Source organism: Aquarana catesbeiana, linkage group LG04 (genome assembly GCF_042186555.1).
Source record: "Aquarana catesbeiana isolate 2022-GZ linkage group LG04, ASM4218655v1, whole genome shotgun sequence".
Taxonomy (NCBI): Eukaryota; Metazoa; Chordata; class Amphibia; order Anura; family Ranidae; genus Aquarana; species Aquarana catesbeiana.
In genome coordinates, this window is record NC_133327.1 from 139,611,950 (window position 1) to 139,638,681 (window position 26,732).

A 26,732-nucleotide genomic window follows, 5' to 3' on the forward strand; every position below is an offset into this window, starting at 1 on the left:
TTCTTCAGTGTTATCACATGAAAAGATATAACAAAATATTTACAAAAACGTGAGGGGTGTATTCACTTTTGTGAGATACTGTATATATTAATATATTTACTATCAATCCTCCTAAAGGCTGGGGTAATTACACAGAGGTTTTTGTATAAAGAAAAAAAAAAGTTTTAAATGCGTGAGAATTATAGTCCCTTTTTTTTCCATTTTTTGTGGTCCTTTAGTACCAACATCTCTCATTCTCTGCAATAAAAGCATGCACATTATTTTCTACAGAATCTGCCATGTTAATTTCTGTCCATCTAAGTGAACTGGGAATATACAGACCCAAAATCTTAATTTAAAAAATGTCCCCTCATTCAAAAAGGTTTTAATCTTACATGTAAAAAAGAACCCCCCCCCAAAAATAAACCTATGAAGAAATCATTTTCTATTTGCACTAGAACCACACATTCTCTAGAACTTAGTCTTACGATAGTTTTAGAAAGAACAAGCAAGCGTTAGAAAAACAAGATAGAATTTTATTGTCCGAAATCCAGACACTGAGGTACGAAGAGAAATTAATCTGTACAAACAGCATTAAATATGGCCCAAAAACAGGGGCCTAGTTCTCGCCATGACTGGGAAAGCACAGAAGAAGCCAGGTCTCCTGAAAGGCATAGAACACATTTACATAGAGGAGGGAAAATGCATTAAAAATATTGCAAAAGGCTCCACAGAGTCCAGTTTAGCGATAGTATAATGGGACCAACAAAGTTCATACAGAGGCCCATCACTATCCTTGACACACAAGAGAACAGCAGGTGTCACAATGGCATCTTGTTCCCCTCTACACTGATCTTCACAGCATGGGCAGATTGGCTCTTCTTACGGATGTCTGTGAACTTCCTCATCTGTTTGTCCAATCGACTCACTCCTTTCTTTGGACCTCCCTGATAAAAAAATAAAAATTTTTGTACACATCAGATTCATAAAACAAAGGGTGTCAAATTAAACCTTCCCCTAAAGCAATGTAGGCCTGCAACATGACTGAAAATCAGGCACTCACTGCTGCCTCCATATGCCTTTTAATATCTAATAAAAAAAACCCCCCAGGATCTGAAACCCCAATGCATTTGGATAGGCATCTTTGAGAAGCAACCTTGAGGTGTGATCTACTCCTCCCTTACCAGATTACTGGCTATTAAGTCTAATCCTCTTAAAACCGACAGTAAAGTCCCATACACATGGGCCTAATGCCAGGTAATATCGGTCTGTTCAATAAAGCCAGCCGTGTGTACGGCAGCTGGTCCGAAAGAAGATGGCTGTTCGGCTGGCTTCTGTCGGATGAGCATGCTGGAAAACAAGCAGCTGACCAGCTCAGACCAATGGCTGAGAGTCTATATAGGCACTAGATGGCATCAGCCTTCACGGACGATGCAGGTTTACATTTTTACATGGAAAAGTTTACTTGAACTGCTTGCCGACCAACCGCCGCAGTTTTAGCGCGGCAGAATGGCAAGGCTGGGCGAAACGACATTACCTTACGTCACTTCGCCTTTTGGCCAGTAGGGGCGAGTGCACCCACAACTCATGACTGCCGGGGCAGCCACGATCGCTCGTGACAGAGCGAGAACTGGGATCTGTGTAAACACACAAATCCCGGTTCTTTCAGGGGAGTAGAGACAGATCATGTGTTAATACTAAGTATGAACACCGATCTCTCTCTCCTCCTAGACAGTCCCACCTCCCTACAGTTAGAACACACCTAGGGAACACAGTTAACCCCTTGATCGCCCCCTAGTGTTAGCCCCTTCATTGCCAGTGACATTTATACAGTAATCAGTGCATTTTTATAGCACTGATTGCTGTATAATTGTCAATGGTCCCAAAAATGTGATAGAAGTGTCCAATTTGTCCGCCGCAATATCACAGTCCCGATAAAAATCGCAGATCACTGCCATTGCTAGTAAAAAAAAAAATATATAATAAAAATGCCATAAATCTATCCCCTATTTAGTAGACGCTATAACTTTTGCGCAAACCAAATATACGCTTATTGCGATTTTTACTACCAAAAATATGTAGAAGAATACATATTGGCCTAAACTGAGGAAATTGGGGATATTTATTATAGCAAAAAGTAGTGTTTTTTTTCAAAACTGTCGCTCTTTTTTGTTTATAGCGCAAAAAATAAAAAACGCAGAGATGATCAAATATCCCCAAAAGAAAGCTCTATTTGTGGGAAAAAAAGGACGTCAAATTTGTTAGGGTACAACGTCGCATGACCGCGCAATTGTCAGTTAAAGCGACTCAGTGCCGTAGCGCAAAAAAAGGCATGGTCATTGAGCAGCCAAATCTTCTGGGGCTGAAGTGGTTAAGGAGTTATTTCCAACACTGATGCCTATGGCATATACCATTTCTTAGTATGAGCACACACATGCAAGTAACCGGCTTATCACAACAGCCTGCAGTGCATGCATGTTGCATGAAAGCAAATGATACACGCAAGTATATATGACTATCAAGGAATTTTAGTAAAAAAAATTCAAAATAAAATCAAGACATTCCCATTTTATCATCTATCCTGAAGTTGTGTTAATCAATTTAATGGTGTTGTGCAGTGATCATTTTGTGTTATTAAATGTAATATTAAATGTTTTATTAAAAGCCTTATACTGAAATATCAGGCAAGTTGCACACATTTTAAAACCAGTTCCAAGATTCTAAGAAACATCCTGTACAGCTCAATATTTAACACATTAATGCGCATAAAAGTTCATTATAAGAATATTTCAGTTCCAAATTATTTGTTTTCTTGCAAATGACCTCAAATGTTTATGGATACACTAATGCTTTGGCGCTTTTTGCTATTATAAGTCTAAATTGTCTTTGTTATAATGGTGTTATGGTCTTGGCGCTGTGCACAACTATCTGAACACTTGATGATATAATACAAACTGCTAAAATATATAAATAAAAAAAGGAAAGCGCTATAAAATGCTAGGTATCTATACAGGCTAAAAGGTTAACCGACAAGTAATCTACTGTAATGTAGAAAGTTCAAAGATTGTTTAGAACAACTAGTAAATCGAGATATGGCCAAACTGATGACACACGCATACGTCAAGACAAACTAAATTACCGCAATATTTTTCTCCTAAAAGGGAACCCATGCCTATTAAGCAATGCTGATGATCTGACTTAGTGGGGCACATTAATATTAACTAGAGCAAAGAAAAGTGGAGCAGCTACCAGAAATAATCTTTTTTCTCTAACATAAAATGAAAGCTGAACAGTTGCTATGGGCAAGAACCCTAGTTTTTGATTGCTTTAGTTTTCACAAATCAGCCAAGTGATGTTAGTGGGAATGTCTCAGCAGCAGTTTAAAAGGTGCATGCACAGCACACCCTTATCTTCTTACACCGGAGGAGGTGGTAAGTGATGCTACCTCTAATGGAGTCTCAAGGAGGTTCTTGGCCCAGTATCACAGGGGCATCCTGTTCCCCTCTATGCTGAATTTGATGGCACGAGTGGTTTTAGTGAGCCTTTTCTGTTCAGCAAAACGCCTTTTGTGCTTCTCCAGACGACTAATACCTTTCCGAGCCCCTCCAAACTGACTCAGGATTCCATCATAAGTGAAAGAACAAAGAAAAGGAGGAAAAGGAAGGGCACAGGGGAGTAGCGGAAAAAGTTCAGTAGTAAGACACTTCCTTAGAGAGAAGTTCTATTAAAAGGCCACTCAAAGTAAGAACAGTAAAGAGAAAAGTGGTTCAAGTTCTTTTTTCAAGTTTATGGTCGTTAAACATGGGCTACTAACTTACCCGAGAACCTTCCATTTCCACATTCCACTTTGGTCGGACTACATAATCCTTGTTGGAAGGCATTGGAACACGGGCACGAGCACAGAAACCTGGGTCACCGGGTCGTAACGCTCTGAACAAAATTGAAAAGGCCAATGTTAGACAAGCTCTCCCTGTTATACAAACCCCCTATAAAATAAAATTTATTTCTGTAGTTAAACTGCTTTATATTACACCTTGAAATTGCAACAAACCAACCATAGTAAAATAAAAATCACTATATACTATTGTTCCTATTTTGGATAGAGTAGGGTTTTTTTTTTCTTTGCCATCTCTGTCTCATTAGGAAGATTTTCCGTTACTCCCTATCCTGTTGACTCAACATGTTAAAAAGATCTTTCCAATGTGAAGGAAATCCTCTCTTAGGCAGTTGCCATGGGAATGTGTCCCCATTAGGCTTTTCCTTATTGGCAAGGTCACTTATACTTCAGACCCTTCCTGCCATGTAAAAAAAAAAAAAAAAAAAAAAAGGAAGAAGAAATGTACAATTCAATGAAATTTACCTTTCGTCCGTCGAGATCCTGAGAAAGCGAAGGATCCCAAATAGGACTATGGTAACTTCCTTTGCTGACACCATCCTTTTACTTCTCATTTCTAATTGATGGCCAGTGACCAGGCTGGAGAAAGAATGCGCATGTTCGTCTACACACCTGACATGCACCAGTGTGCTGCATGCCACAGCGAGTCATCAAAATGCAGTAAAAAGAAACACAGCCCTTTTACTCTCAACAAGTAGTAAGCAATGGAAGCCTTCATGTTTGAACGTGTGTGTGTGTGTAAAAACACAAATCCCTGTTCTGTGAGGACAATAGCTAGGAACCACGATCAGGCCCCTCCCCCCAGTTAACCCCTTGATCACCCCCTAGTGTTAACCCCTTCCCTGCCAGTGACATTTACACAGTAATCAGTGCATTTTTGTAGCACTGATCACTGTATAATTGTTAATGATTTCAAAAATGTGTCAAAAGTCTCCGATGTGTCCGCCATAATGTCGCAGTCTCGATAAAAATCGCAGATCGCCGCCATTACTAGTAAAAAAAAAATAAAAACGCCATAAATCTATCCCCTATTTTGTAGACGCTATAACTTTTAGGCAAATCAATCAATTTATGCTTATTGTGATTTTTATTATCAAAAATATGTAGAAAAATACATATCAGCCTAAACTGAGGAAAAAAATTTGCTTTTTAAAAAAAAAAAAAAAATTGGGGATATTTATTATAGCAAAAAAGTACAAAATATTGTGTTTTTGTGTCTTTTTTTGTTTATAGCACAAAAAATAAAAACCGCAGAGATGATCAAATACCACCAAATGAAAGCTCTATTTGTGGGAAAAAAGATGTCAATTTAGTTTGTGTACAGTGTTGCACGACCGCGCAATTGTCAGTTAAAGCGACGCAGTGCTGAATCGCAAAAAATGGCCTGGTCATTGAGCAGCCAAATCTTCGGGGCTGAAGTGGCTAAACACAGCCAAAAGGGGCACTGCCACACAAGAAGATGCTTACCCCACATAGAGGAACTCATCAATCTAGGCTGGCTTCTCCAAAGCCCATTTTTCACCCATCACAGTGGGAATGCCCAAAGGGCTGGACCTGCCCAGCAACCTTCCAGAGATTTAAACTAGGGAAAGAAAAACTCAGCTCCTATAAAGTGGTCAACCAGCATAGGCTAGAGTGGTAAGCTAAAGGCCCGTACACACACACAGGATAGAAAATCGGATGGAAAAATGAGTACGAAGAGCTGTCCGACGATTTTCGGATCGTTAGTACGGTGCTTTCGACAGCCGATTTCGCTTTTTCGGCAGACAAAAGCTGGATGCGCAGACTATAAAATTTTTGTCGGATGTGAACTCAACATTCGATTTTCGCTTCATTAGTACGAAAACAAAATCGTAAGAGCAAGACTACGCATGCTCAAAAACGAAAGAATACATACAAAACTGTTCAACACATTACATCACTTCTGACGTTGTACACTGTCGTACGAAAATTTTCGCATTGTGAGTAACCTCTTCACTTTCGACATGAGACTAGCATGCCACAAAAAATAGACGTTCGGTCATCCGAAAATCTAAGCGTGTGTACGTGTATGCTTAAAGCTCTAGAATGAAGCTCAAGATGAAATCTGCATACTTGGCTTGATCAGTCCAATAAAAGCAGAAAAAAAAAACAAAAAACTAAGAAGCCACAGACATATTAGAAGGCACATAGATTGCTTCTATTAGCTAGTCACACATTTACTTAAACTTGGTATATATAGCAATTCAAAAGCATTTAAACAAATTCTAAAACATTCTGCTTTTATTAGACCATTGTGCTTTGAAGAAGCTGACTACAACTTCCATTGCCAAGCAGCAAAACTGTGAATTACTCCACAGTAAATTATCACATAACATTTTTATATGTTTTAATCAAGAACTTTACATCTAAATTGCCAACATCACATGTTACACAGAATACACATTTAAAGAGTTGAAAGAACAATGAATTCAGTAAAAAACAAACACTCACTTTTCTTCTCCTGTTAACACCTTTTCCAGGTCTCTCCGAGGTGTCTGGCCACCTGAACTGCAGAGAAAAGTAAAAAAAAAAAAAAAAAAAAATGAACATTGATTCAAACACTGCCAATATGTTACCCAACAAGATCTGTAGTTAGAAGAGTGTGTGTGTATATATATAAAAAACACACACATATACACACACAGTCAAAAAGGCAATTTACCTACTCATTCTTCTGCGCTGTGGCATTTGCTCCAGGTCTCTCTGCTCTCTCTCCTCTCTAGTCATCCCTTTATAGTTGGAACTCAGCCCGAAGATAGGCCGTGACCATTCATCTGAACATATCAGGAATATATAAAACAGCTATTCATATTAAAATATTGCACAGATCTGTTACTGCTGGTATACTCATATGGTGCCTTCAGGAAAACTTGGCAACACACATTTTTGCAGCAGGTCATTCAAAGCCAGCAATTAGGTTTGTAAAAACATATTCAGATGCTGTAACTGGACATAATAACCAGATGTCTACCACTGTACTGCTGTACAGAAAAGTTAAAAAAAAAAAAAAAAAAAAAAAAGCACATTCTATCCATTTTACATTCCATCTATCTAAATTTGCAACTGTCATTTTCTTAAAGTGGTTCTAAAGTTTTCTTTTTTGTTTTACCTCAATGCATTCTCTGCATTAAGGTTTAAACTCCCCACTGTTCCTTTACCCTCCCTTGTCCTCTCACCAATCTAGTGCTGTCACAGCTGCAGTCCTCCCCCCTTCACTTCTCTGTTTCACAGGAGACACAGGCAGCAGCAAAAGACATAGGATCCTGCTGTGGTCAGTAAAATCCTGCGAGGAGGGAGCAGGGGTGTGGCCATGGATGCACACAGTCCGGCCTGGAAGCAGAAAGGAAGGGCAGACAACGTGGGCGGGGGACTCCAGAAGAGGAGGTAAGGGACTGCTCTGTTCAATACCACTGCACAGAGCAGGTAAGTATAACTGCTTTATTTTAATAAAAAACAAAAATAAATAAAAAACATAAAAGGTTTTAATATTTGAAAGCATTTGTAATCCTGTTACATTTCACACAATATTCCTTTACTGTGAATAATAAAACTTCAAATACTCATATTATCCTATAGCTGATGTACTATTCCAGGACATTACAATATATTTAAATGAACTATGAGCTAACAAGCCCATGGTTCTCTAATTCTAAGAGAAACGCATACTCCAATTAAATCAATTATAGCAGTACACGTGCTAAAGATTTATCCTACATACTTATCAGCTTTCCAGCAATATCCTTGTTCGGTCTCGACTCTTTTGGATGCTTGTACAAATACATAACAGATCTTCCAATGCCACTGTGTTTTAAAGTTTCCTGGCTTACACTAGGGAGCTGGGGAGAAAAAAAAAAGAAGGATGAGGGATATTAAAAGGAAAACAAAATCAGAGCTTGGCTGTAGCCACAAGAGTGAAATGAATGCAGGTGACAACATAAAAACAGACAGTAACCTCACCTCTTGCAAGATCTTCAGCAGTTCCTCCCGGATCTTTAGAGCCGGCAAGCTTCGATCAGGAAGGGGTGTGAGCCACTCTTTAATTGCAGACATAACACCACTGTCAATAAAGGTTTCTTTCAAGTCTTGTCTAAAGGAAAATAGATAAACAATATATGTGGAAGAACACAAACATTAAAAAGTTATAGCATTTGCAGAACAGGTATATAAAATGGTATTCTTACTTTTTAAGGTGCATTACTACTGTGGGAAGCAAGGTTAGCTTCTTTAGTGCTGGCTTCTTGTTGGTGTTCAGGTTTCTGTCCTCCTGCAAAACACAATAATTAAAGCAAATCACACATTATGATCACAAACGAAAAAAAAAAAAAAAAAGAAAAAACAGACAACAATACTTGCACACATTTCATATTCCTTGCCGTTTTCTGTGCAATACTCTAATGCAGCTATAATAGTGTAGCATCCAATAACAGAAATATTAGTTATTGACCACTTCCTACCTACTGCAGCAGGTTGGCTATAATGTGCGAAATGACGTACCTGTACGTCATTTCGTGCAATAGACACTGGAGGCACGTGCGCCGATTGGACAGAAGGGGAGACAATCAGCGGGTCCGGCGAACCCGATGTCCGACGGTTACCCGCGATTGCCGTTCTGACAGGGAAGATGAGAGAGATCTTGTGTTCCTGCTAAGCAGGAACACCGATCTCTGTCTTCATCCAGTCAGACTATCCCCTACACCAGGGATATGCAATTAGTGGACCTCCAGCTGTTGTAAAACTACAAGTCCCATCATGCCTCTGCCTCTGGGTGTCATGCTTTTGGCTGTCAGAGTCTTGCTTGCATGCCTTATGGGAGTTGTAGTTCTGGAACAGCTGGAGGTCCGCTAATTGCATATCCCTGCCCTACACAGTTAGAAAGCACCCCCTAGGGACAGACTCAATCATTTGATCTCCCCTGATGTTAATCCCTTCCCTGCCAGTGTCATTAGTACAGTAACAGTGCATATTTTTAGCACTGATCACTGTAATAATGTCACTGGTTCCCAAAAAAAGTGTCAAAAATGTCAGGTGTCTGATGCAATGTCGCAATCCCACTAAAAATCGATGGATTGCCGCCATTACTAGTAAAAAAAAAAAAAATAAAGAAATAAAAATATCCCATGGTTTGTAGACGCAATAACTTTTGCGCAACCCAATATACGCTTGTTGGGATTTTTTACCAAAAATATGTGGGAAAATACATACTTGCCTAAATTGATGAAGAAATTAGATTTTTTTATTGGATGCGTTTTATAGCAGAAAGTAAAAAAATTGTTGCTCTTTTTTGTTTATAGCGAAAAAAATAAAAACCGCAGAGGTGATCAAATACCAAAAAAAAAAAAAAAAAAAAAAAAAAAAAGCCCTATTTGTGGGGGGAAAAAAAAAAGATTTTATTTGGATACAGCATACCACGACCGTGCAATTGTCAGTTAAAGTAACGCAGTGCTGTAAATGGCCTGGTCATTAAGGGGGTAAAACCTTCCAGCCCACTAAGGAATCAGGGTCTAATAGATCAGCTTTGTACAGCTCTGCAATCAGAAATGCATGGGGGTTGGCTCTTCATGCTGGAATTACAACAGGTAATGTTACTGCACGTTTCATTTACTAGACAAAAGTGAGCAATGAAAATCAGAGAGAGCGAGAGCATAGTGTTAACTATTTAATGAGGGAAATTTACAAAATTGAGTCGCTCTTAAAATTGTGGACATAGGACATGTGCAGTATACCCTGTAGTATTATTACTATGCCTTGAGAGTTTAGTTTCTAAAAAGGTAACTCACCTCTGCTGCCTCATTCATTTTCATAATCATAGCATTCACTACATCGTCCGCATCGCTTATAAAAGTGCCGCCATCACGGTTTCTCCGACGCTTACCACTCATGCTCTTCTTCCTCTCTAACATCATTTCAAAGTCAGATTTGAAATCACCTCTGTGGAAAATAGAAGACATGGCTATAATTAACAAGATTCACAAATACACAGTGTAAAAATCCTATTTGTATTGACTTTATCAGCGGACACAGTAAACACTTGGCATCAATATTCTGTCTACATGGAGGTTAGACAGCAACATATTCCTCCCCAACAAATAGTTCTCCTATGTTCCTCTCTGTGGGAATGCGGTAAGAAATCAAGTGAAGAGTCAGAAAGAAATGCAAAAACTATTCTGAAAACACAGCTATTAAAAGTAAAACTCAACAAAGGACCTCAAACAACAGAGTTAGTGTTAAAGGGATATTAAAGGCTTTCATTTTTTGTTTTTAAAATAACAAACATGTCACACTCACCTGCTCTTTGTAATTGTTTTGCACAGAGCAGCCCCGATCCTCCTTCTCAGGACGCCTCCCTCCTGCCAAGAGCCTCCAGAGCAAGCAGCTTGCAATGGGGCACCTAAGCAGGCTTGTTTCCAAGCTGCGGATCTGTGTCCCCATTCACACACAGAGCCCCGGCTTGGCGCCCCCACCTCTAACTTGCTCACAGCCAATGAGGAGGAGGGAGAGTCCCAGGAGAGCCAAGGCTCTCGTGCACATTGCTGGATTGAGATGGGGCTCAGCTAAGTATTAGGGGTGGGTGGGGGGGCCTTCCCCAGAACACTGAGAACCAGGGACAGCAGCAACCAGACCTACTCCCCCGGTGGAGGTGTCGCTCTGGGTCAGAAGAGAAGGTAGGAATACTACCCCAATCGCCACAGAAGCCACGCTCATGAGACCTTAGGGAGACCTGGGTTCCAGGAAACCTCCCTGTCCGGAGGAAACGCCAATACTGACATGGGGCCTGGAGGACCGCCCTTTAATCCGGTGGGGGTTAACGTGTTTCCTGTCCTGGTAGGAGGAGCCCTAGGTCTCCTGGGCTGTCCTGGAAGACGGTTGGAGAAAGGTAGGTTGCCGCTTTCTGTAGATGTGGCATATATCTCAAGCATCTATTAAGTCTTCCAATAAAGGAGAAAGTCGTGGTACATTATCAGTGATGGCTGCATTTATCGACTTTATATAAAAAAAAAAAAAAAAAAAAAAAAAAAAAAAAAAAAACTTAAAAACAAGTACAAAGTATTCCCCCTTTCAATCTTTTTCCAGGAAAAGCATCTGAAAGTCTCAGTAAATAAGGCTAAGCCACTCATGATGTCTGCATTAAAACTAACATGTCAATATGAAGTTAGGGCTTAGTTTACACTTGGGGGGGGGGCAGCATGATAAAAACCCCCAACTGCTCCCCTTTTGCCGCAGAGGCAGATGGCAGGGGTGTACACATGCCACGGCCATGGCTAGAATTATACCCCTGAGAATGGGGCCATGCTGCAAAAGCACACAACGTGCACGGTTATGCAGTATTTAGAGAGTTAAAGCAGGTGTGAAGAGGTGATATGCCGCATCTTCACCAGCTGTTCAAAGGATTACTTTTCAGAGAGCAAAGCAGATGCGAAAAAGCCCTTAGAGCATATAACAAACCACCTGTCGTCCTCCATTTTACAGTGACCCTATATAAAAGTGCTATCTTCTCCCCTGCTCCCACAAGCCTCCATATACAGCCCACAAACATTTACAGGGGGTTTATCCAGCCCTGCTTAACATATCCTGCCCCACAGACATCTTTTAATCAAATACATCATGAGATGCATTGGTCTATATTCACTGCTTACATTTTACCAGATTTCATATCAACATCAGAGTCCGAATCTTCTTCTGCTTGTTGTTTTGGAGCCACTGGCTTCTCCCCATCCAGATCCTCTAGGTTAAATCCCTACGAAATTATTGAGAAAACCGTTGAGTGCTGCATAAAAATGTACAAGAAACTCCTAACTAAATGATCACAGTTTTCTTCTCTGCGCTTATAGGAAGAAAAAAAAAAAAAAAGAAAAGAAAAAAAGAAGGGGGAACCTTTTCAATTGCTTAAATCGGCTGATGAACACCTAACTATAATCCGTACAGAGAACAGTGAAAAAAGAAGAGATGTGCAGCGCTTTGGTAACATAAAAGTGACTAAAAATTTATACCATAAAGTGTAACATACGTAATATATACCAATTCTTATGCCGTTCTAATTAACCACTTAAGGACCAGCCTCGTTTTGGATTTTAGGTGTTTACATGTTTAAAACAGTTTTTTTTTTTGCTAGAAAATTACTTAGAACCCCCAAATATTATATATGTTTTTTTTTCTAACACCCTAGAGAATAAAATGGCGGTCGTTGCAATACTTTTTTTTTGCACCGTATTTGCGCACTTTTTTTTGGAAAAAATTCACTTTTTTGAATAAAAAAAATAAGACAACAGTAAAGTTAGCCCAATTTTTTTTATATTGTGAAATGTAATGTTACGCCAAGTAAATTGATACCCAACATGTCACGCTTCTAAATTGCACCCGTTAGTGGAATGGCGTCAAACTTTTACCCTCAAAAATCTCCATAGGTGACGTTTAAAAAATTCTACAGGTTGCATGTTTTGCGTTACAAATGAGGTCTAGGGCTAGAATTATTGCTCTTGCTCTACCGGTCGCTGCGATACCTAACATGTGTGGTTTGACCACCGTTTTCATATGCGGGCGCTACTCGCGTATGCGTTCGCTTCTGTGCGCGAGCTTGTCGGGACGGGGGGGGGGTGTGGGTGACATTATTTTATTTATTTTTACACTGTTTAGAAAAAAAAAAAAAAAAAACATCCCTTGTAATAGAAAAAAGCATGACAGGACCTCTTAAATATGAGATCTGGGGTCAAAAAAACCTCAGATCTCATATTTACACTAAAATGCAATATAAAAAAAAAAAAGTCATTTAAAACAATGACATTGAAAAAAATATGCCTTTAAGAGGCGTGGGCGGAAGTGACGTTTTGACGTCGCTTCCGCCCAGCAGTGTCATGGAGACGAGTGGGCGCCATCTTAGCCTCACTCGTCTCCAGGCACAGGAGGGAGACGGACGCGATCGCCTCTGCCGCTACCGACAGCTCTGGTAAGCGGTGGAGGGCACCGGAGGTGGGCCCTCTCCCGCCACCGATAAAAGTGAATCCGCCGCAGGGACCACTTTTATCAGAATGTGGACCGCCGCACGAAAAAGGGGATACCGGGGTTATGGCAGCTAGCTGCTGCCATAACAACGATATCTCCCTCCAAAGTCTGGACATACATCGGCGTGCGGCGGTCCGGAAGTGGTTAATAAAGTGCTTAGAAAGTGTTGAGAAAACATATTTTAACCACTTCAATACCAGGCACTTATGCACCTTCCTGCCCAGGCCAATTTTCAGCTTTCAGCGCTTTCGCAATTTGAACGACAATTGCGCAGTCATGCTACACTGTACCCAAACAAATTTTTTCCATTTTGTTCCCACAAATAGAGCTTTCTTTTGGTGGTATTTGTTCACCTCTGCAATTTTTATTTTTTGCGCAAAGAAAAAAAGACCGAAAATTTTGGAAAAAAACCCCAAGTTTTTCTTTGTTTCTGTTACATTTTTTTGTAAATAAGTACGTTTTCTTCAATGACAGGCATTGATATGGCTGCACTGACAAGGTGGCACTGATGATGGGCATTGATAGGCGGCACAGATGGGCACTCATAGGCGGCACTGATGGGTGGCATTGCTGGGTATCCCTGTTTTGTAACTTGCCACAGAGGTGCCAGTCAGTGCCCATTTGTGGGCACTGATTGGCATATTTTGGGCATATTTTTTACATGTGGATGGCCATGGGGGATGTACCTGGCCATCCACATGCTGGGGGCTTCCCTGGTGGTCCTGGGGGCTTCCCTGGTGGTCTAGTGTGGATATCTGAGGGGGGGTTGCACTGAAACAATCAGCGCAGACCCCCCCCCCCCCCCCATCAGGAGAGCCGCCGATCGGCTCTCGTCTACTTGCGTCTGATCTACTTGCGTCTGGACACGGCTGATCACGTGGTAAAGAGCCTCCGCCGGAGGCTCTTTACCGAGATCGGTGTAGCGGTGTGTCAGACTGACACACCGCACCACCGATCGCCGTTATGCGTGCCCGCACGGGCGTGCAGCGGCCGTTATCCTGCAGGGCATCATACGACGCCCAGTCAGGATAACTGAACCACTGCACTGCCGTCATTCTGCTATAAGTCGTTAAACAGGAATCCATGTTGAAAAAAAAAAACATTTGCGCAAAACAATTCAATCTAGTGCCCAAAACAAATAATCCATCGGGACCCCTTAACCACTTCAGCTCCGGAAAGTTTAACCCCTCCCCACATGACCAGGCCATTTTTTGTGATATAACACTGCATTACTTTAACAATTGTGCGACACTGTAAATTTATGTCCCTTTTTTGCCACACAAATAGAGATTTGCTTTGGTGGTATTTGATCACCTCTGCATTATTTTTTTGCACTATAAAACTAAAAAAACAGACAATTCTCAAAAAAACAGAAAAAACAAACAAAGAGGTTAGCGGCCAGACAGGGAGCACAGGGATGGAGCATCGGGGAGTGTGTAGCTATGCTGTAAAATTATGAGGAAGGTCCCAATGTACTTTTTGTTGCTTTCTTAGCTTCAGTACAGTACCAATGTTACCGGGAGGAAGGAGGAGATAATCTGAGAAGGTGGAGAGGAGGAGGAGGAGCTAAAGTGCATTAAGACCTTATTTTAAGTGCATTAAAGGCTAAGTTACATTTGTGCACATTTTTTATTCTAAATTCCAGATTCCCTATGTACCCAATATAGCATTAATGTACGTTTGCAAAAATAAAACAGCTTTCTATTTATTCTACACACGCTTACCTCACTCTCTTAATGGCGGTTTAAAAACACTTATCCATTACTTCTGCCTTACTTCCTGGACAGACTTTAAGCCATGACACAGACACATTGATGCTATATTGGTACATAGGGAAGCTAGAATTTAGGAAAAAAAAAAAAAAAAGGGTGAAAAAAGGTGAAAAAGGGTGAACTAGCCTTTAAGACCAAAATTTAAGGGGTCGCTAGATCTGGTGAGGGCTTTTTCAGGGTAGCGTGGAGCAACACTGAAAAAGAAAAAAAGCAGCACATCTTTGCAAGTGGTGAATTATTGATTTTGGGCACTGGACTGGATTGTGTTGCACACATGTTTTTTCACATGGATTCTAGTTTAAATCCTATACAGATACGACTCGTTTAATCACTTACCTGTTTAATGACCACTCGGACTTACGACCAGCTCTCCCCATTCGAACAAAGTGCTATACATCATTGTATTGTAGAATTTTCGTGTGTGTTCTGTACTTATGCAACACCTTTTCTTTTTTCCCCCAAATAGTACAAGAATGGACTATATAATGGCAGGCAATGCCCTAAAAATTCTTGCCATACGGTTTTATAATAAAATTCATGATGCAGCAAGTAATACACGGTTTGAGAAGTCTTTACACTGCAAAATGCAACTTGCACCTGCAGTGTGACCTGCCAGCTGATAAATCACAGAACAGATTACAATACCAGTCTGAAAATTAAAAGCTAAAGCTGGGCCTTCATGACCGACAAAGATGTAATACATATATCAGTTAGAAAAATAAATAAAAACAAGCGACCCAAAATCAAATTCAAATCACTTGGACAACATGGCTAAGTCTAGACCAGTGATGGCGAACCTTGGCACCCCAGATGTTTTGGAACTACATTTCCCATGATGCTCAACTACACTGAAGAGTGCATGAGCATCATGGGATATGTAGTTCCAAAACATCTGGGGTGCCAAGGTTCGCCATCACTGGTCTAGACCCTGTTGATTTCTACAATAAAATAAATGAGACTTACTGTAAACTCTTCTTCCTCTTCATCTCCAGATTCTCCAAAAATATCTGCAATTAGGTTCCTGCAGAATAAGATATAAACCCGAGTAAGTCAGCGGTTTTACAAGCGCACTTTTTCTTGGAAAAAAATACCCATGTCACGCTTCAAAATTGCGCCCGCTCGTGGAATGGCAACAAACTTTTGCCCTTAAAAATCTCCATAGGCGACGTTTAGAAAATTGTATAGGTTGCATGGTTTGAGTTACAGAGGAGGTCTAGGGAATTATTGCTCTCGCTCTACTGATCACAGCGATACCTCACATGTGATTTGAACACCGTTTTCATATGTGGGCGCTACTCACATATGCGTTCGCTTCTGCACGGGAGCTTAGTGGGACGGGGCGTGTTTAAAAATGTATTTTTTTTTTTATTATTTATTTCACCTTGTTTTTATTTTTACACTTTTTTTTTTTTTCACTTTAATTCTTATTACAAGGAATGTAAACATCCCTTGTAATAGAAAAAAAAAGCATGACAGGACCTCTTAAAAAAGACCTCAGATCTCATATTTACACTAAAATGCAATTAAAAAAAAAATAAAATAAAAAAAATTGTCATTTGAAAAAAAAAAAAAAAAAAAAAAAAAAATGTCCCTTTAAGAGCCTAGGGGCGGAAGTGACGTTTTGACGTTGATTCTGCCCTGCAATGATATGGAGACGGGTGGGGGCCGTCTCCATATCATTGAGAAGGATCCGATCACCTCCACCGCCACCTCCAGTAAAAGGGCACTGGAGCGTGGCAGGAGGGCCCTCCCTCCCGCCGCAAGATCACTTTTACCGCCGCAGAGACCACTTTTATCTGAAAGCGGACTGCCCACTGAAGAAGAAGATACCGGGGTTATGGCAGCTAGCTGTTGCCATAACAACGGTATTCCTCTTCAAAGTAGCGAAGTATAATGACAGCAGGCGGTCCATAAGTGGTTAAACCTACATTACAGCCTAGTACAGTTCTAACCATCCTTTGTGATGGGGTGGGCAATTACATGGCAAATGAGGTTTAATGTAGAGAAATGTAAAATAATGCATTTGGGAGGCAAACATATGAATGCAATCTATACACTGAGGGGAGGACATGGGGGCAAGAACCTCTGGGGGAACCTAGGATGGAAAAGGACCTTGGGGTCCTAATAGATGATAGGCAATGGCATGCAATGCCTAGCTGCTGCTAACAAAGCAAGCAGAATATTGGCATGCATTAAAAAGGGGATCAACTCCAGAGATAAAACAATAATTCTCCTGCTCTACAAGACTCTGGTCCGGCCGCACCTAGGGTATGCTGTCCAGTTCTGGGCACCAGTCCTCAGTAAGTATGTACTGGAAATGGAGCGAGTACAAAAAAGGGCAAGCTAATAAAGGGTCTGGAGGATATTAGTTATGAGGAAAGGTTGCGAGCACTGAACTTATTCTTTCTGGAGAAGAGACACTTGAGAGGGGATATGATTTCAATTTATAAATACCGTACTGGTGACCCCACAATAGGTATAAAACGTTTTCGCGGAAGGGAGTTTAACCACTTCCAGCCCACGGACGTCATATGACGTCCTGGGCTTTGAGCGGGTATATCTGAATGATGCCTGTAGTTAGACATCATTCAGATATTGCCGGTTTCAGCCGGCGAATCTCTACACCATAGGAACGATCATAGCGGCTGTTCCGCCGCTTGATCGTTCCTATGGGAGGCGAGAGGGGACGTCCCTCCCCCCTCCCGCCGGTGCCTGCTCCGACTCACCGTTACGATCGGTGAGGTGGAGAGTGGATCCGCCGGCGACGGATGTAGATCATAGAGATTACCGGCGGACCAGATGGTCCCCGGAGTCTCTATGATCGTCGGAGGCCAGGCGCGATGTTATGACATCACGCCCGTCCTCTCCATTCAAAAAAACGGCGCCGCTTCGTCTGGGAAGCGGCGATCGTTTTATTTTTTTTATTTCAGGCTTCCCAGCCTAGTGGTGAGATATGGGGTCTTATTGACCCCATATCTCACTATTAAGAGCACCTGACATGTCATATTGCTATTACAAAGGATGTTTACATTCCTTGTAATAGGAATAAAAGTGATCAATTTTTTTTTTCAAAAAAGTGTCAAAATAAAAAAAATAAAATATAACTAACAATAAAAAAAAAAAAATTTTAAAGCGCCGCTGTCCCCGTGTGCTCGCACGCAGAAGCGAACGCATACGTAAGTCCCGCCCACATATGAAAACGGTGTTCAAACCATACATGTGAGGTATCGCCGCGAACGTTGGAGTGAGAGCAATAATTTTGGCCCTAGACCTCCTCTGTAACTCAAAACATGTAACCAGTAAAAAAATTTCAAGCGTCGCCTATGGGGATTTTTAAGTACCGAACATTGGCGCCATTCCACGAGGGTGTGCAATTTTGAAGCGTGACATGTTAGGTATCTATTTGCTCGGCGTAACTTCATCTTTCACAAAATGCAAAAACATTGGGCTAACTTTACTGTTTTGTTTTTTTTTTTTTTTAAACACAAAACAGTTTTTTTCCCCAAAAAAACGCGTTCGAAAAATTCCTGCGCAAATACTGTGTGAGATAAAAAGTTGCAACAACCACCATTGTATTCTCTAGGGTCTTTGCTAAAAAAAACATATATAATGTTTGGGGGTTCTATGTAATTTTCTAGCAAAAAAATGATGATTTTTACATGTAGGAGCAAAGTGTCAGAATTGGCCTGGTATTGAAGTGGTTAACAAGATATGTGGCCACTCATTAAAATTAGAAGAAAAGAGGTTTAACCTTAAACTACCAGTTGAAGTCTTTGTAGACGTAATGCGTGGGGTTATTATGCTTGCTAAGCCACCTTTTACTGCGCATTTTTATCTGTTCAATTGAACCATTTGTTTATAGTACTAATCTGTCTGGATGTTGGACCTTTTACTACAATAAATTCCACCATTTCGGATTTACACTATGTGGAGGTTTTTTCTGTTTCTATACCTTAAACTACCATCATTATCTGGAGGATCGTGGCTGATGATCTGTGTCTTGAATTGCCTATTGGTCAACAAAGGAGAAGACTGAGCACTTTGTTTCTTGGAGTCGGATTCATGCTCATTACATCCCGGTGGTGAGTTGTGAGTTGTATCTTGGATTTCCCATTGGCCAACAAAGGGGAAGATTGAACACCTCGCCCTTGGAGCCTATCCACACTTACTCTATTCCTGTCTATGCCTGATTGATTCACCGCCGCTGACGTGTGGGTCCACCATTTAGGGTAAGAGTACACCATCCCCATTATCCCCAGAAGGAGGCACTATCCCGGGTGTTACTACAACCATTGATCGTGTGTGAATATTGTAGAGATCATCAGACATTTGTTCGAAATAGAAAACACCACTTTCTTATATCATTTTGCATGTCTGCTATGGCGTTTTAACATCATGGACTCACTTAGTTGCTTTTACCTGTGTGTGGTGTACTGGTACTGTTGATTAACAACCTTCAGTCATTCCTGATTATATGCACTAATTATGTTTGTAATATGAACTTTATTATTATTATTATTATACAGTATTTATATAGCGCCAACAGTTTACGTAGCGCCTTACAACTTTATACTTTAGATTATACTCACGTGGTCTATATTTAGCATAGAAGTTTGTTCTTTTATTCTTCACATTTCTTTGATATATCTATCTATCCATCTATACACACATACACAAAGTCAATGCAATATTTTGCGATTACTTGATCGCTTATGTTTTTTTATATGTATTTATACATTCACTTGTCCAGTTTTGTTTTACTGTATGCACTCCTTCTCCTGAGCGACATATTACTGTATTTTCAGAACATATAGCCCCCAGACTTACACTTTGGTCAGGCTTCTGTAATTAATACACTCCACTGGCGCTACACATTTATCCCACATAACCTTAAACTACATAGAGGGTTCTTTACTGTAAGAGCGGTAAAGATGTGGAATTCCCCTCCACATGGCAGTGGTCTCTGCGGGGAGCATTGATAGCTTCAAAAAACTATTAGATAAGCACCCGAACGACCACAACACAGAGGGATATACAATGTAATACTGAGATATAATAACATACATAGGTTGGACTTGATGGACTTGTGTCTTTTTTCAACCTCACCTATTATGTAACTATATGTAAGACTTGTGACAAAGTAATCCTGACATAATTCTTTACACGACACAGTTTTCACCGATTTCAATGTTTGCAATATTAAATCGCAGATCTAAAATATAACAGATAACAAGCAATTTAAAGAAAGAAAAATGATGCGCTATTATAATAATGCTAATATTGCCCTCGAACCACGTACAAATGATGCAGATCTATGTTGGACTGGGTCTAAGAAAAAAAAAACAAACAAACCAAAAAACACTTTTATAAACAGGTAGTACTTACTCTTCCTTCTCATTCCCAGATTCACTGTCACTGCCAAACAGTTTCTTGTCTGCACCCTTTGGCTCCTCCTTAGATTTATCCCGGTCTTCATCCTCGCTGTCAGAAGACATTGCCTTCTTCTTCTGAGGAGTTTTCTTGGAGTCCGATTCGCTGTCAGAATCTTCCCCATCGGAGAGAATACGGCTCTTTTTACTGGCTGTATTAGACATGAGAATGAGTGCAGGCTGTTAATGCTCAGTTACTACACATTCTATATAAAATAAACATAACACGTCTAACAAAGTCATACAATCATATGCACAACTAGGACCAAATTTGTTCTTTTGAAAATGTATACTTACTGTGACCATTTTGTTGTTGGCATCTACTGTCATAGTAAAGTGGTTTGGAGCTGACTACATACACTAGCAGATCGTGTAAAAATAGAATTTTTATTACAGCTTACCCGTAAAATTCTTTTCTTGGAGTACATCATGGGACACATAGCCTTAAGTAATTACTTAATGGGTTATAGGCCACCTTCAGGTGTTGACACTGGTAAACCCAATCAAAGGAAGTTCACTCCCTATATAACCCTCCATCCTTCCAGGACATCAGTTTTTGTAGCAAAGCAATATACTTGTATCTCAAAAAAGAGGGGAGGGACCTCCGTGTCCCATGATGTACTCCAAGTAAAGGATTTTACAGGTAAGCTGTAATAAAAATCCTATTTTCTTTATCGTACATCATGGGACACAGGGCCTTAATTACTTAATGGGATGTCCCATAGCAATGCCACATGAGGGGTGGGAGAAAACACCCAGACTTGAGGATCTTATACTGTTGCTTGCAGCACACTGCGCCTGAAGGAGATATCCTCATACCTCCTTACATCCACCTGATAAAATTTTGTGAATGTATTCACTGAAGACCAAGTTGCGGCCTTACAGATCTGAGCCATGGAGGCCTGATGACGCACTGCCTAAGAAGCACTAACCGACCAGGTGGAATGCACCTTAATTTGAAACAGGGGAATCTTACCCCTTATGTCATAAGTTTGAATTATCACTTAGCGACAGTGGATTTCAACGCTGCCTGTCCTTTTAGGACCCTCCGGCAGAATAAATAAGACATCAGTCTTACGAATCTGAGCAGTTTTCTTTAAATAGATTTTCACTGCTCTCATCCCATCAAGACGATGTAGTGACTTTTCTTCCCTGGAACATGGTTTTGGAAAAAACAATGGCAGGACAATATCTTGGTTCAGGTGAAAACCTGAAATTACCTTTGGCAAAAAGCCTGGACGAGGGCGTACCACCACTCTGTCCTCATGAAAAATCAAATATGGCTCTTTACAAGAAAGATCAGCCAATTCTGAAACCCTCCTTGCTGAGGATATAGCATCCAAAAATACCAACTTCCCTGTCAGAAGGACTAGGGCAGTGGTGGCGAACCTTGGCACCCCAGATGTTTTGGAACTACAGTGGGGCAAAAAAGTATTTAGTCAGCCACCAATTGTGCAAGTTCTCCCACTTAAAAAGATGAGAGAGACCTGTAATTGTCATCATAGGTATACCTCAACTACGAGAGTCAAAATGTGGAAACAAATCCAGACAAATCACATGTGATTGTCTGGATTTGTTTCTACATTTTGTCTCTCATAGTTGAGGTATACCTATGATGACAATTACAGGCCTCTCATCTTTTTAAGTGGGAGAACTTGCACAATTGGTGGCTGACTAAATACTTTTTGCCCCACTGTACATTTCCCATGATGCTCATTCACACTGAAGAGTGCATGAGCATCATGGGAAATGTAGTTCCAAAACATCTGGGGTGCAAAGGTTCACCATCACTGGACTAGGGGAATCTCTTGTATTGGTTCAAATGGCTGTTTTTGTAACACAGACAAAACTAAGTTTAGGTCCCAAGGGTTCAAGGCAGGTTTGACGGGCAGATTAAGCCGCGTCACCCCTTGTATAAAGCCCTGGACTAGAGAATGAGTAGCAAATGGTCTTTGAAATAAGACCGATAAAGCTAAGACTTGGCCTTTAATAGTACATAAGGCCAGTTTCATTTCTACCCCCAATTGTAGAAAGGCAAGAATTCTGCCTATGGATACATCTCCGAGGGTGCCAACCCTTGGATTCACACCAGGAAAACAGCCTTCCAGACTCTAAAATATATAGTTCTGGAAGATGGCTTCCTAGCATTAATCAGGGTAGAGATAACTAACCCGGAAAGCCCACGTTTCTTTAGAATGTGGGTTTCAATAGCCATGCGGTTAAATTAAGAGACCGTAAGGAAGGATGGAATATCGGTCCCTGAGAGAGCAGATCTGGCCGTAGTGGGAGGGACCATGGGCCCTCCACTGCCAGCTTTACGATTTCTGCGTACCATGACCTTCTGGGCCATGCTGGTGCCACCAGAATTAATCGGCTTTCCAGCTTGATCCTGCACAGAAGTTGAGGCAGCAACTGAATAGAGGGGAATGCATTGATCAGTGAGAACTGATTCCATGGGGTCACTAACGCATCCGTTCCGCATGCAAATGGATCCCTAGTTCTGACCACAAAGCTGACCAACTTCGTGTTAAACCTGGATGCTAGAAGATCCACGTCCGGAGTCCCCCATCTTTGACAAACACCCCGAAATATGTCGGGGTGAAGAGACCATTCCCCTGGGAATAACTGCTGGCGACTTAGTAGTCCGCCTGCCAATTCTCTACTCCCGGAATGAAGATCGCAGAAAGGCATGGAATATTCCTTTCTGCCCAAGTTAGAACATGATTCACCTCGCTCTGCCCTGGGAGACTTTTGGTGCCCCCTTGGTGACTGATATAGGTCACAGCTGTGGCATTGTCGGATTGAATCCTGACAGGACAATCCCGTAACCTGAAAGTCCAGGCCTTTAGAGCCAAGCGTACTGCCCGAATCTCTAGGATATTGATGGGCAAGACTCTTTCGGTTCTTGACCACTGTCCCTGGACAGTTGTCTTTTCTAATACTGCTCCCCAGCCTGAGAGGCTGGCATCCGTTGTTACCACTTTCCAGATGACTGGTCTGAAGGATTTTCCTTTCAGCAGATTCTGTGAGGCCCAGAAGAACCCAAGTAAGGCTTTGGGCCACTCTTGGGGACAGCCGCATTGGCAAGTCTAAAGCTTGAATTGTTTTGTTCCAAGCAGACATGATACTGTTTTTCAACAGTCTTGAATGGAACTGGGCATAAGGAACTGCTTCAAATGAAGCTACCATGGTTCCTAGCAACCTCATGCAGAGGCGAATGGAGGGATTGCCATTTGACCTGACCCTCCGCACCAGCTCTCCTATGGAGTTGATTTTTGCTTGAGGCAAGAACACCCTTTCCTGGGCTGTATCTATGATCAGACCCAAGTACTCCAGACTTAGCGGTATTAAAGAAGATTTCTCTAGGTTGAGAGTCCAACCCAAACTTTTCAGATAGTTGGTTGTAGTGCGTACGCTTTGCTCCAAACGAATCACTGATCGATCTAGAAGTAATAGGTCTAGGTACGCTACGATTGTTAAGCCCTGTGCCCTTAACCTGGCTAGAGGTGGGGCCAGCACTTTGGTGAACACCCAGTGTGCTGTGGCTAGCCTGAAGGGCAAGGCTACAAATTGAAAATGCTGCTGTTCTAACTCGAACCGCAGAAACTTTTGATGAGCAGGAAATATAGGGACATGCAGATATGCATCCCTGATGTCGATTGACGCCAGAAGTTCTCTTAAAAGGATAGAAACTACCAACCTGATTGTCTCCATACGAAAGGAGCAGATCTTCAGGAATTGATTTAGCTTTCTTAGATCTAGAATGGGACTGACATTTCCATTAGGTTTTGGTACCATAAAAAGGTTTGAATAAAATCCCAGACCTTGCTCTTTTGTGGGTATCTGTATAATCACCCCTTGAGATATTAATCTAATCGGTCTAGTGCCTGAAACAGACAGTTTTTTCTCTGGATCTTTGGGAACGCTTGACCTCAGGAAGCGAGACGGTGGAAAGTCCCGAAATTCCAGCTTGTACCACAGCGTTACCGTGGAAATGACCCATCTGTCCTGAATTTTCTTTTTCCAGACTTCTGAAAATTGCAGAAGTCTTCCCCCCACCTTGGTGAGAGGGGTTGCCTCTTCATGATGAGGCTTTAGGATTCTGTTTTGCAGATTTCCTACCCCAGGGCTTCTTTTCAGCCTGGGTCTGACGGCAGACGCCGTCGCCACTGCCTAGAGTCGGAAGCCCCTGGCACAGGGGAAAGAGTTAGTTTAAATGCAGGGCATTTATATTTTTATTTGACTGGTAAAAAGGTACTTTTCCCAGCAGAAATTGTCTTGATATATTTATCAAAGTCTTCTCCAAATAATGACTCCCCATGAAAGGGGAACCCAGTTAGGAGGTTTTTACATGGTGTTTCAACTGACCAATTTTTCAACCACAGGATTCTGCGCATATGTATAAGCGTAAGGCGGGATGCCTGGTGAATAGAGTCTTTAATGGCATCTATGGCAAAACATAATGCCTTAGGTAGTTAAGCCAAATCCCAAGCTTGTTGTGTAGGAAGCTCTCTAAGGGCCTGTTTAAATTGGCCCTTTAGGGATTGGCAGACACCTATCGCGGTGGCTGCGGGCTGAGTGACGGCACCTGCTATGGAAAAAGCAAAATTTTAGCAGGGATGCCAACTTTTTATCTGTTGGATCCTTAAGCATCTGTGCATTGTCTACAGGACAAGTTAAGTTATTGTTCACATTGGAAATCGCAGCGTCAATTGCTGGCACTTTCCATTTTTTGGAGAATTTCTCCTCCAGAGGATAGAGAATTGAAAACCTCTTAGGAGGGAGAAAATGTTTATCCGATTTATCCCATTCCGAAAAGATAAGCTGTTCAAGTAATGCATGTGCAGGAAACGCATGCAAAGGATGGGAAGGTTTTAAAGAACCTAAGGAAGAGGCCAAGTTTTCAGGGGACTCTGTTGGAGGCAGCATGAAAGTGGAACGAACCATCTCTGCAAGAGTTTGTATCAGCAATCTTTCAGATCGAGAAGCTGAAAAAGGTTCATCTACCGTTGTTTATTCAAGAATCATCGGTTTGTTTTTCTTCCTGATCGATTGAAGGTAAAATCTCATCGTTTGCTAATCTTTCTTCCAGACCCTGGAGGGAGGAGGAAAGGGCATCTTCAGTCACGTATACATGTGCTGAGATGAGAGGCAAATGCACCATCAATTTGCTCCAATGGCTCACCCTGAGTTGCCATAATTGGTAATTCAGGCGAGGAAGACAGCGTGGAAATACAGCTTGAAATCCCAATGCCTGGGGGTGAAACCTTTACTCTTTTGGTTTTTGTGGTGTCTTTTTTGGCAGGCATATTCCTAAGTACAAAAACAGAGGCGCTATACACATTGCACTAAATCGCTGAAAATAGTCATGACTTTTTTAAAGCTGCTATAAAAGTTCAGCCTAGTGCTGGAAAGTGTCCTTCCTGAATTAAGAATTCCAGTTTTGCAACCCATACGTGTCCCACAGCTTGTGTGTCCCTGTGTGCAGGCGGCTTGTTTCCTCATCGGCAGAGGAGAGACTGACACAGCTGTATTTATCCGCTATTTAGCCTGCCGTGCGTCCTCATGGACGTTTCATGGCACCTGTGTTAGGCCCCCGCCCCTCAGAAAAAATTCCGCCCCCGTTTTTATTTAAAATGTTTCCAGCGCCTAAGCGCGGCATTTTTCGGGTCCCAGACCCAAAATGATGGGGGGGGGGGGGGGGGGGAGGCAGCAGAGCCTCAGACATGTGAGGTGAGGCAGTGAGGCACAGACATGTGAAATAATGTAAGGGGGGTGCAGCGCTGCTGTCCCCCTAACCCTCTGGCTCCATCAGGGGGAAGAAAAAATACTTTTTTATACATTTTTTACCTTGCAAAAAAATCTTCTTGCATGCGCTGAGCGGCCAGACACAGAACTGAGCAAAGAGTGAAAACAGAGTAAGGTATGTGCATAGGCTCCATCTAGTAGAGATTTTAAGGCATGACAACATCTTTTCCTTTATAATGAAAGAAAATGCATAGATGTTTTTAATATCCAAGCTTTCTTCCCTTACCTTGTCCTCGCCGCAGCATTTTGCTGAATTAACAGAAAATCCAACTTTCACCCATCACGGCGGGTTACGTTTAGTAAACCTTCAAGGACTCGGTCCGTAAGAACAGGGTCCAACTGCCTTGGGGCTTGTATAAGCACCCCATCAGGAAGCTTGAGGCAATGTAACAAGACCTAAGCCCTGGGTTCCTGGGGTCCAGCCCTACAAAGAGAGGCATTACAGGCAAAACCTTGTGCTTCGGATACGAGGTCCCAGGTACCATCCACTTTAGGCCTCAGTGGCACTCCTGGACGGATCTGGCTTCTTTTTATGGCTTCTTTTTATGGAGGAATTTAAATCCAGCATTGATCCCTCCTGGAGCTCCTCAGAGCACTTCTTCACCCGTGACAGACACCTTAGACACTGGCAAAAAAAATGATGTGCTCCTGGAAGAAGGAGGGGTTATATAGGGAGTAATTTGATTGGGTTTACCCAATTATAACCCATTAATTACTTAAGGCTCTGTGTCCCATGATGTACGATAAAGAAATGTTGTTTAGTCATAAAAAGTGAATGCTGCCACACAGTTTGTACTCAACTGGAGAAGGTCTCAGCAGAACAGGGATAGC

At 41.6% G+C, this 26,732-nt stretch overlaps 1 protein-coding gene across 1 annotated transcript in view; it reads right to left on the reverse strand.

Moving 5' to 3' along the window:
* Positions 1-494: 494 nt before the first annotated feature.
* The window catches only part of IWS1 (interacts with SUPT6H, CTD assembly factor 1), a 63,482-nt gene continuing 37,244 nt past the window's right edge, over positions 495-26,732 (reverse strand). The window contains exons 4-14 of the mRNA XM_073625780.1: positions 20,050-20,245; positions 15,628-15,685; positions 11,530-11,630; positions 9,673-9,823; positions 8,077-8,159; positions 7,853-7,982; positions 7,614-7,731; positions 6,558-6,669; positions 6,347-6,403; positions 3,798-3,909; positions 495-926 (exon numbers count right to left, since the gene is read on the reverse strand). Coding sequence (XP_073481881.1) covers positions 801-926; positions 3,798-3,909; positions 6,347-6,403; positions 6,558-6,669; positions 7,614-7,731; positions 7,853-7,982; positions 8,077-8,159; positions 9,673-9,823; positions 11,530-11,630; positions 15,628-15,685; positions 20,050-20,245 — 1,244 coding nt within the window. The 3' untranslated portion in view covers positions 495-800. The remainder of the gene's footprint in view (positions 927-3,797; positions 3,910-6,346; positions 6,404-6,557; positions 6,670-7,613; positions 7,732-7,852; positions 7,983-8,076; positions 8,160-9,672; positions 9,824-11,529; positions 11,631-15,627; positions 15,686-20,049; positions 20,246-26,732) is intronic.